Source organism: Rhipicephalus sanguineus, chromosome 8 (assembly GCF_013339695.2).
Source record: "Rhipicephalus sanguineus isolate Rsan-2018 chromosome 8, BIME_Rsan_1.4, whole genome shotgun sequence".
Lineage (NCBI taxonomy): Eukaryota > Metazoa > Arthropoda > Arachnida > Ixodida > Ixodidae > Rhipicephalus > Rhipicephalus sanguineus.
The window spans coordinates 147,496,028-147,506,776 of record NC_051183.1 but is presented as its reverse complement, the minus strand read 5'-3'; the positions used below and the strand labels follow the sequence as shown (position 1 = coordinate 147,506,776).

Genomic DNA, 10,749 nt, shown 5'->3' with positions numbered 1-10,749 from the left:
CGTACCAGTTTTGGTATATATCCATATAATTAAAAGGGCGCGAGCGCTCCGAGGCCGTCATGTAAATCATGCTGTACATGACATGCGTGTCATGATTTGCACGATAGGACCTGTCACGTTTGCATTACAATCTTGTCATGCCCTACCAATTTTGGTATATATCAAGTTGACGAAACGGCCGCAAGAGCACCAAGACCGTGGCATGTAAATCATGCCGTTCATTACATTCATATAATGACTTTCATGTTATAACCGATCATTTGTGTTCGTCATACAGTCATGTTATGCCGTACCAATTTTGGTATACATCGCATTAACGAAACGGCCAGGAGAGCACAGTCGTAGGCGGCTAGATAGATAGGTACGTTCAAAGTCGCAGAAGTTCGCTAAAAAATGTTTCGCATTTACGACACTTAAGAGCAAAACGATTTTTCTCGTGCTAGTAAACTACTCTTTCACATATCAAAAACACCACGCTTGCCGTCCGCAAGAAATCACGCAAAAAAAAAAAAAATGTCGGTGGCGACGCCACCTTGAATTTTCCGCACCATTCGCCGTGACGTCACATATTTTCACGGCGCCTACTAGGGCCTACGTAGTTCCTAAACGGTAAAAATGAAGTACACTGTTCTCTGAGAGGGCCATAGAGTTAACATACCAAGTTTGAGGAAATCTTGAGCCAATGGCGCCAAAATATGACAAATACGCTTTGAAATCCGTGACGTTACGCGTGGAGATTTTGGCGCGAAATTTAAAAATTAAACTTTGAACGTCATTTTCTCTTTTAATACACCTATGATGGTAAAATTAACGACATCATAGTTCTCAAAGTACAATTTCTAAACCAATTCGTTGTTTCTTTTTAGTGTCCCCTTAAAATGCACCGAGTGTGTCCATGCATTTGCTACCGCAACAGAAGAAAATGACGCACTGATGTTCGACATTCTTCCTTTATTCTCTTGCGAACAGCACACACATTTTCACAAATATTAGGTTTAAAAAGAAATGAGCTTGGGGAGGGTGGGGAGGTTGTAGTGCCAGAGGCACCGTCCTCGGCACCTGGGAACGAGGATATGAAATGGGGAGAGGGAGCGAGGAGTTACGAAAGTGAAACGTGCCAAGACGAGTCCGACGCCAGCACTCTGCAGCCCGCCGTCCGAACGAACCACAGAGACACTTGCTGTTATTAGAGTCCAAGATACTAGTATCACAGACATTTCAGTCACTTACTCCTCATTCAAGCCTTCTGCATTACTCTCGCTACGACTGCAGCTAGTAGCAAGCTGTAAAGCAGTAAGTAGCCAGAAGGACAGCATTTAAAAATAATGTTAGGTGCAATGGCATCCAGCATTGATGCATCCACATCACGATCGGCAATCCCTGCACTGTGACTGTCATATATTGTGCCGTCACACAAAGCAAACATGCCTGGTATGCAGCTAGGTCACGCTAACGGCATGGTTGCCATGGTTTGTCAAGTGAATGCATCAATTTTAGATAATGCCGCACCGAATCCCACCTGTGATAATCATTTAGGTTCAGAAGCAATGAAGTGGAAAAAAAAAACAGAGGCGCACGCTTTGTCCACAACAAGCAGTCTTATTTAAGCACCTGCACATCCGGCCACCTCTAGCTGCTTTTTTTCTTCCTTTTCATTCAGCCAAATGAAACGAACATAAACTATGTACAGATGCACAATCATACACTACAAAAGCAACATTAGCTCAAATGAAAACACTGTAAATAAAAAAGCTATACTTTTCTTTTAGAAACCTACCAGGACACTATTCTGGCGAACATAAACGTAAAACAACAAAAATATACTTTTCTGACGAACTCCTAGCAGGAGCAAATGGAAAACAAAAATTTTAATAGAAAAAACCAAAAAAATCAACAATAAACTCCCTTGTGATGTGCCCATTCCTACTTAGTGCAGAGAACAGCCCAGCCAATTGTGGAGTTTTAAAATAGAAATATACTAACAACCTATAAAGATACCATCAGCGGCAGTATTGTCACAAGTGCTTAAATAAAGCTGCTTGTCTGGCACAGCTCAGTGGACTCTTTTGAACTAGAGAATAACTAGAAAAGGTTAAAGAGGCATGCAAACAGCCCTCACAGACATAGAAATACAATACACTTAACACATCCCCTTGACAAACAAACACAGAGATTAGCAAAAACAGAAACAAGCCATTGGTACCCACCAATAAAGGCCACAGTAAAAGCCTGTCGCTTTGTTAGCCACAAAAATACACTGCTTCCTCGACGCCATGGCAATGGGACAAAGTATTGTTACACAGCAGCAATACAGAACAGCCACATTTTGCACAGCTACCATTAAAAAAACGCACATCAGAACGCTGTTGTACCTGTAAAAATATGCAGATTGCGTGAAGTACTGTCACTGCTTATGTATGCAGACATGTACATGCCTACCCGCCGCAGTGGTCTAGTGGATATGGCGCTTGAGTGCCGACCCGAAGGTCGTGGGTTCTAATCCCGGCTGCATTTTGATGGAGGCAAAATGCTAGAGGCCGTGTGCTTAGACTGAGGTGTACGTTATAGAACCCCAGGTGGTCGAAATTTCTGAAGCCTTCCACAAAGGCGTCTCATAGTCATAGCTTCGTTTTGGGATGTGAAACCCCAATAATTATTATTGTGACTGTGCTCATGCACCTAGTCCCCAGCCAGTGCCAGTCACCGCAATAATGTTACAAAGCTTTCGAGCGCACATTTTAAGGCACTACAAGGAACAGTTGTGACAAGGTGTAAACCGTGTACACATGTGAACAGCAGAAGTCTTCGCAATCAGTAGAATACAAGCTGATGAATTCGCAGGGGCAGTTAGCTTGTGCTGCAAACGACTGTTCCGTGAATAGAATACGAGTTATGGGCCTTCTGAACAAACTCTAGGCCTGTCAGACAATGCAGGCAAGTCAAGCGCAGCAATGCAAAAGACTGTGCATTTAGAGTTAAGGACAAACGGGAGGAACCAGTCAAACTTTTCTGTTGCGATAAATGAGCACCACATCACATATGACTGGCCGACGTGAGCTGAAGCAATGTGGTTTAATAAATACTGCCATGCCCACATTGATGCATGATATCATAGCATGGGACCATGGCGCCGAAGCAGCGTATCAGACCCAAAGAGACAAGCTTTACTAAATACGCTAAAGAATGGAAAAACATGAAGCAGACACACAATACAGAAACACTAAGCATTTGAAAGCCAGAGCTAATGAAGTGATGTCACTGTGGCCCTCACCCTTCGAACTAGTGTTCGACAGCACAAACCACAGACAAAAGCAATAACTAATCATTGACGAGTGCACAGCAATTTGGCCCAGAAACCTCACAGCCAACAAATCCCAAACTATGAATGATACACAAACACAAAAAACTGTGATATATATATAAAAAATGAAAAAACATACATTTTACATAACACAAATGCTTTTTAACCAACAGAATTCTTGCAAATCTCGCCGACACAGCCCCAGCACGAAGAATTAAACATCCACAACCACATAAAATGTGTACATGCCAACAGCAGGAAAGCAAAGACAGACACCGATCCCCGATTAACATAAGCAATAATATGCCAAACAAACTGACGACACAGTTCTACAAAAACACACCCCAAAACTTTGGTGTTGAAGTCACATTCCTCAGATGTAACCTAGGACACAGACGCAGGAATCGCAAAAAATAAAACAAACAGAAACAAACAGAATGGTCTATAACAGTAGTAAAATCAACCGCCAAACTCGCACCTCAAAAGAAAAACTCGTTAGATACAAGACGTATTGATGAAATAAATTACTATAACTAGAGCTTTACAACAGAACTTTTTGCGCAAGATATTACAGTACAGGCATTCATTCAGAACCTCAGGCACTGGTGATTGTGCAAATTACAGCAGTGAAGCAGCTGTTGTGGTGCAGAAAAATAATCTCTCGTGCAGATAAATTACGGATGCACCACAATGCAGCTCGTGCTACATAACCGAAACTTACACAGCTGTGTCAAGAGCCCTGTTCCTCAACCAAGGCGCAATAGGTCACACATTGGCACACATCTCATGCACACAAATGCATTCCTCAAACTGTGCCAAGGATGCATTTTTCATTTCTGTTTCTCTGGCATATACTACGGTGACAAAGTTGCAAAGAAAGCAAGACAAACAGCTGTAGGCTGTAGCATTTCTCGTGCTGTACAAGACATCTACACAATCTGGAGTTCAAAGGCATTTAAAGTATCCAGCTGCTGGGAACAGAGAGAGCTTATCATCAAATGCACTGTACAAAATTAATCAGTTCCTGTATTGCGTGCAGTACTTTGTACACTGTACAAAAAAGACGAAAGAAAACGTACATGTACATCAGTCATTCAAAAGTGTCTAAGGTATCCAGCTATGCTACACAAGATGCTACGCACATTCCTGCTCGAGTCACGAAGTGAGTGGACACGAATAGTTGCGTGCACCCATTCTCACAACCCTGGTCATCAGCATACTGCACATACTGGTCACTGTGGCTGCCGTGAAGCGAACACTGTACAGTTTCAAAGATGAACAAGCTGTTTTTCACTGCACGTAAATCGTGCCACAAAGCACCACTAGGTTCAGACGTTTGGTCCGTACAAACTTTGCAGACCAATGAGATTTTAAACACTTCAAAAATGGTGCGGTGAATCAAGTCGAAGGCTTCCGAGCACCTAGTGCAACTCGTAGCAACTAGTAATGATGCACAATGGCAAAGCAAGTGAACATTTACAAGGTGAGCGTGAAACGCCGTAAGAAGGAAAAAATAGGCCCCGACAAAAGCATGCTTAGGATGCCAAAATCGTTAGTATGAGATCGATTTGCAGAGGCGTTTGAGGAACAGTTGACAATGCTCTGTAATGTAAGCAACACTTTTTGTTCACGCTGTTTCAATTGCTGCATATTTTCGTCGCACAAAATATTGGACACTCTGTGGCTGCCATCACACGAATAGCCTTACTTTGATACAGCGTACCAAGTGCCTGCGTCAATAGCAAGTTTTAGTACAGCGTACGTGGCACCCACAGAGGCATCACATATGCAAGAATACAGGGTTTTGTACTGAGTGTGCGCGTGAAACTTTTCTCATGCGCAGAATGCAAAACACGGCGTTGTTGAGTATACAAAGCATGCAGCACTAAAACTTGCTAATAAATGCCCTGTCCGTAACCTTTATTATTGACGCCATGACAAAATGAGCTCGACACAGATAAGAAAGCTTAACGAATGCAATGTAACATTGTTTATAACGGTTATTCATGTGAAAATATGTGAAAAGAAACGTCGTGTGTTGTCCTGATGTCTTTCGTGTCCGTGTTTGCACGCCCAGTCTTTCAACATGATGCCTAAAGCATACAACATGTAAAGCTTGACGGTGCGTGTGGCAGGACATCTAAGAGCTTGTGCCACTTAGAATATATTAAGTTGGTAGCCTCCCATTCTTACCACTGCTAACTTTGAGCAGAATTTGTTAAGCCTAACACGTACACACGCAACACTTTCTAGAAAAAAAATCTATTGCAACTAACTCACCTCAAACATTAATACTTGATGAACTTTTCAAATACAGCAAGCAGGCAAACCACACAAAATTACGCAGCGCAACATGCCAAAAAAAAAATGCTGGCAAGTTTTCTACGGCCCGCTCGGGGACTCTTTCTTGAATACAAAAAGAAATAATGTTTCTCAATGACATAAACAATTAGGGTGTGTTATTGCACAAATGAAACATTTAACATCATACAGGAGATGGAGGAGCACTACAGAAGGCACTTGTGTAGCAAACCTTACCCTGAAGTGATCGCTTTAAAAGTGAAAATGAAGTTGAAGATGACCCTAGGACTAACACCTTTAGGCAGTTGTTTGAGTCTCAAAGCACATCTTTTCTTGGCAATTCTTATATTATGAAAAAGAAAAAAAAAAAACCTCCTTGCAATCAAAAATCAATATGTTTCACAAGCAACTATTGAAAATATGTAACTAAAAGATTGCAAAATGCAGGTCTTCCTACAGAAAACAACTTCATTTACCCTGGAAACAAAAAAAAGGGCTCTACCCACAAAATGCCTCAATAAACGCTTTTTTTATGGCAGCAAATTCATTTAAAGAAATTAGTTTCTCAATTGATGTCCCAACGAGATGGTACACCAAGAGTTGTGATGTGTTACTGCTTCCATCACTGAAAAGTGATTCAAGTTTGCAATTTAACTTGCATGCAGCAAAACAAGCTGTTCCGGTGCCATATATGTACAAGTAAAGATCTTGACCGTTACTACTAGCTAAAGATATCCGCAGGAGTCGCAATCCTCAACGTGTCTCTTCGTCTATTCGTTAAAAGACAAGGAACATATGTACAGAAGAAGGTTTCAAGCTACATGCTGAAATGTGCTTGAATCAGAAGCTTCGACACCTGTGCTACTATATTAGACAGATATGTACAACGCAAGTTCTAGTTCCCAGAAAGGAACACATGTGAATCGAAAAGCGTACTTGGATGTGCGAGGCTCTGGTGCTACATTTACATCGAGAAAAGCATACTTTTTCACTGCATGGCAATCATGCTTGTTTTGAGGTCTTCAGTTATGTTCCAACAAAACAGAAGGTGACATATTGAAAACAATGTTTGACAGCAGCAATTTGCAAATAACTGCAAGTGAAACTATGTGTTGCAAAAGCACTTCACTTAAAAGTGCCTTGACCCTTTAAGTTACCGCTGTAAAAGGTAATTTAGCTAGTGTCACCTCAAGACATGACAAAAAAGAACTAGCTCATTCCCCAAACGCAGATGCTACCTTTATCCACCAAAGCATGCAACTTTGCTAAGGTTACATTATTAACTGCAGATAACAGCGATGGTGGGCAAATGAAACCAATGAGAAAAAGCATACGGCCAAAATCTTCTCACGAGCACTAACTCAACAGTGTCATTTGTGACAGTATTTAGTACCAAAATTAAGTGTGCAAGTGAAAACTAGGCCAATGTCATGCAAGATGGTGGAAATGAGGTGATGTGTTTAACTACAAGCCTCAACACGCAATAGAACAAGAGAAGTTGCTGCTCCCGCATAGCACAGACATTGAATATTGGCTTCTGCTGCGCTTGTTGGCCAAGCACCAAATACTAATGCCTTTGACATGACGTACGACAGCTCGATCGTGTCATGCTGTGCGTTCATATACATCACACAAGCATTCAAAAGCAAATGACAAGTTGTCAAAAGTCGGCTACGTGTTTTTTTTTATTTATTTACAGGTATATATTACTTATGGTTATGTATTAAACAATCTGCTTACTTCAGAATGCACTCATATCAGACAGAAGAGCTGAAGCTGGTGTTGCCGTTAGTGCAGTTGAATCCCAAAGCCGTGCGTGTCGCTTTATTGTGATTTCCGCTTCAGAAAAATCAGTTTCATCAGTTCCATCAAATGCAGTGGACAGATTTTTTTTCACAGAATCAACACCATCGAAACTCAGTTCATGATGGCATTTACAGATTGGCTGATAAGCTTTTATGCAGTAACCCCAACTGTTCTGCTCCAGTGAACGTTTAACAGCAGTGCATGTCGCTTGTATTTTGTGACGACAACTTGGTTAATGATTTGCATACAGTGATACTGGGCTTCGAAAGGAATTATATAATGCGGTAAAATAAAAAATAATTGCACTGTGCTACAGTGTTCTGCTGCAGATGAGGTGTACAAGCGTGCTCTTTCGTTTCGTAAATGAATTTGCGTAAAAACAAATAAAAATTAATCGAGGGCGTACCTAACAAGATGAATACAGAAACAGGTAGCAGACATCATTAGCGTCATACAAAGTTACCACGTGGCACAAAGACTTGAGCCTCGTGTCATAACCCCAGCTTGTCCAAAACCATGGACAGTGCAAAACAACAATTTCTTAAGCTAAAGACTTGTGACACGTTATACGCCCACTAAAGACTTCAACACTAAGAGAATTTCTGTAATAAGTTGCTTGAGTATTCTATACATTTCATGCTGGTGGGATTCAACTGCACTAGTACATGGTGGGACCAGCTCCAAGATATTAATAATGACACAAAAGGATGTGGTTCTTGACAAACACCAAGTACAAGACGGGTTGCTCTTTTCACAAACACGTTACACACACAAATAAAAAATTCAACTTCACAGATGCAACTCGCAGTATGTGGAGTGTTGAGAGAAACAGTAAGAATGCACGACAGACAGTCCCGTGCCATTGCTAAATTACCACAGAAGGCGTGTCTGGTCACAGCGTTGAAGTTGCGCACAGCTCGCCAAATGCTGCAGTGCACTGCGCACAACTGGAAGACTTCACAAGAAGCATCAGTGTAAAATTGGTTAAGCGCACCACAGGCTTACACGAAAGGAAGACAACAGGACAAAGCACTTCACTTCCAACTGAAAGACTTCTACATTTCACACTATGCATACTAACAAGCCCCATTGCCTATTCAATCATCTGTAGGCGAAGACAACCCGAGAAATGGCGGAGGCCCACACACAGACAAAAAAAGAGGAGATCGTTGTGTTGGCCACTCTTCGGCTTCGCGACATGACAAGGAATACATTTTTCTTCATAGTTTATGATAGTTAGACCCCATTTTTTGTGACTTGCCATTGCTTGCAAGAACTATTGTCCCGACACGCACACGTCAGCCTATTTTCTGTATGTATATGCTTCCTCTTTGAATAAATATTTCAGTGGCGAGATTATTGCTTTGCCCTTTTGTCTTCCTCTTGTCTTCCTTTGTCTGTGGTGCACTTAATTCACTTTAGATGATACACATCAACCAACTGTATATTTTTCTGCTTCTTCATAAGGAGGCCAATGGGTGCGTATGCACTCGACCGAAGGCCGATGCTCGATCAGGCGTCGAAGTTGCGAACGACGCGTTGGATCCGGCGTCGGCACACAGGGCAGGGCTGGTTACGCTTCTGCAGCTGCAACGCGCACTTGTAGCAGGTGAGACGGTGACTAGTCCGGCCGTGCACCAGAATGCCGCACTTGGGGCGTGCCATGCAGATGCTGCACAGGTCGGCCGTGGCTGCGTTGCGAAGTGCCACCACGTCACTGTCCCGCTTATCCGAGCTACAACCGGGCTGCGACCAGTCGTCGGGCTGCTCCTGGCTTTCACAGGTTGTCGACGCGCCAAAGCTGCTTCCGTCTTCGCAGTCATCAGTGGGCTGTTTGAGTAAACAAAAACAATTGCCAACGATTACGATACTCCATAAAGTTTCACATTATAATGACTAGAGGGGAGTCTGGCACTGCGATCGTTCAACCACCATAGGAATGATGGGAAGTACGGGCTTCAGATCGCACTGCGTTAGCTGATGAACTGTCACCAAGTCTTTTATGCCGGGATCCACCAAGACTTCATCGACGTACTTCCGGCACGGAAATATGTCAGTGAAATAGAGATGACAAAGAAAAACTAGAAGGAAATGTTTTGTTGATTTTGATGACCTGGGAGTCGAACCCACAAACTCTCTGTCCACGACGATAGGTGCTGAGCGCTCTACCCACTGCGCGTTCGGCACACGTGCTTAACCCTTTGAGAATCAAATTTTTTTCGCAAAATGCAGTTCAAAATGTGTAATTTTTTTATTGCTGAAATGAATTCTTCAGACGATTCTATTTAAGAAAAAAAATTGTCTTAAATTTTTTTTGTGACCGTAAAGTGACAAAAAAAAAATCCTTTTTGTTGTTACATATACCTGGTTTATTTGTAGCACAGTCAAACCCCGCTACAACGAACATCACTTCAACAAAATTTCTGGTACAACGAAGAATTCTCGGTTGCCCGTCAACAGTCCGTAGGAGTCGATGCATAAATATGCTCGCCACAACGAACACTTTTTCTGCTGCCGCTCCGCTTGAACGAAATTTGACGATAAAATCCAGGCTCAAAAATTTAATTTGCCGTGCAATAAACACAATCTTGAACATTTTGGTGCATTTTAAAACATAAAAATACGTCTAAAAAGTCTAAATCGCCTATTGGCACCACCAGAAACCGCCGCTGTTCACTGAGCATGGGGGCCGCCATTGCTTGATAGTGACGGCGATCACACTGCCCTGCTTTCTCAACTGGCTTGAGTTGCTTCTTAGTCACAGACATTCCGAAGTCAAAGCTCAGTTGTCCACGATGGGTGCAATCACAGAACGATTCCTTTTCCGATGTCTTTCCAATGCTTTTCGTGCTTCGCCAGTGGTCAGAGCGACGACACATTCGCGCTATCAACGCGAGCAGCCCTGGGGTGCAGTCGCGGAACGATGCCTTTTCCAGTGCCAATGCTTTTCGTGCTTGGCCAGTGCGACCGGTGGTTGGAGCAACAATTCGTCCACGTTATCAACGGGATCAGCTAGCAGGGTGTGTCCAGATAAGATCGAACACGAGGTCCCGGTTGTATCATATCTGATGAAAGCACATGTGCTATCTACAGGCACGATTGCCTCGTGCATACACCCACCTGGCCCTCACCTTTTCTAACCCTTTCCACTTTCAACTATAACTACCAACGCAGAATAAACGATGGGGTTCATTTGCTTCTTGACATCCCCACTGTCCAGTCTGTTCAGTCGACACATAAACGAAACATGGTGTCAGAAGCGGGATACAGTCCAGCGTAAGCGAATCGTTCCTGGGATAAGAGAACGCAAGAAGCAACGACATGGAGCACCTGAGGCCGCC

At 42.7% G+C, this 10,749-nt stretch overlaps 1 protein-coding gene across 3 annotated transcripts in view; it reads right to left on the bottom strand.

Annotated features, from left to right (window-relative positions):
* Positions 1 to 934: 934 nt before the first annotated feature.
* Positions 935 to 10,749, bottom strand: part of LOC119402388 (E3 ubiquitin-protein ligase Mdm2) — a 61,604-nt gene continuing 51,789 nt past the window's right edge. For all 3 annotated transcript variants that reach the window (XM_037669525.2, XM_037669527.2, XM_037669526.2), the window contains one exon: positions 935 to 9,238. In XM_037669525.2, the coding sequence (XP_037525453.1) occupies positions 8,921 to 9,238 (318 nt within the window). In that variant the 3' untranslated portion in view covers positions 935 to 8,920. The remainder of the gene's footprint in view (positions 9,239 to 10,749) is intronic.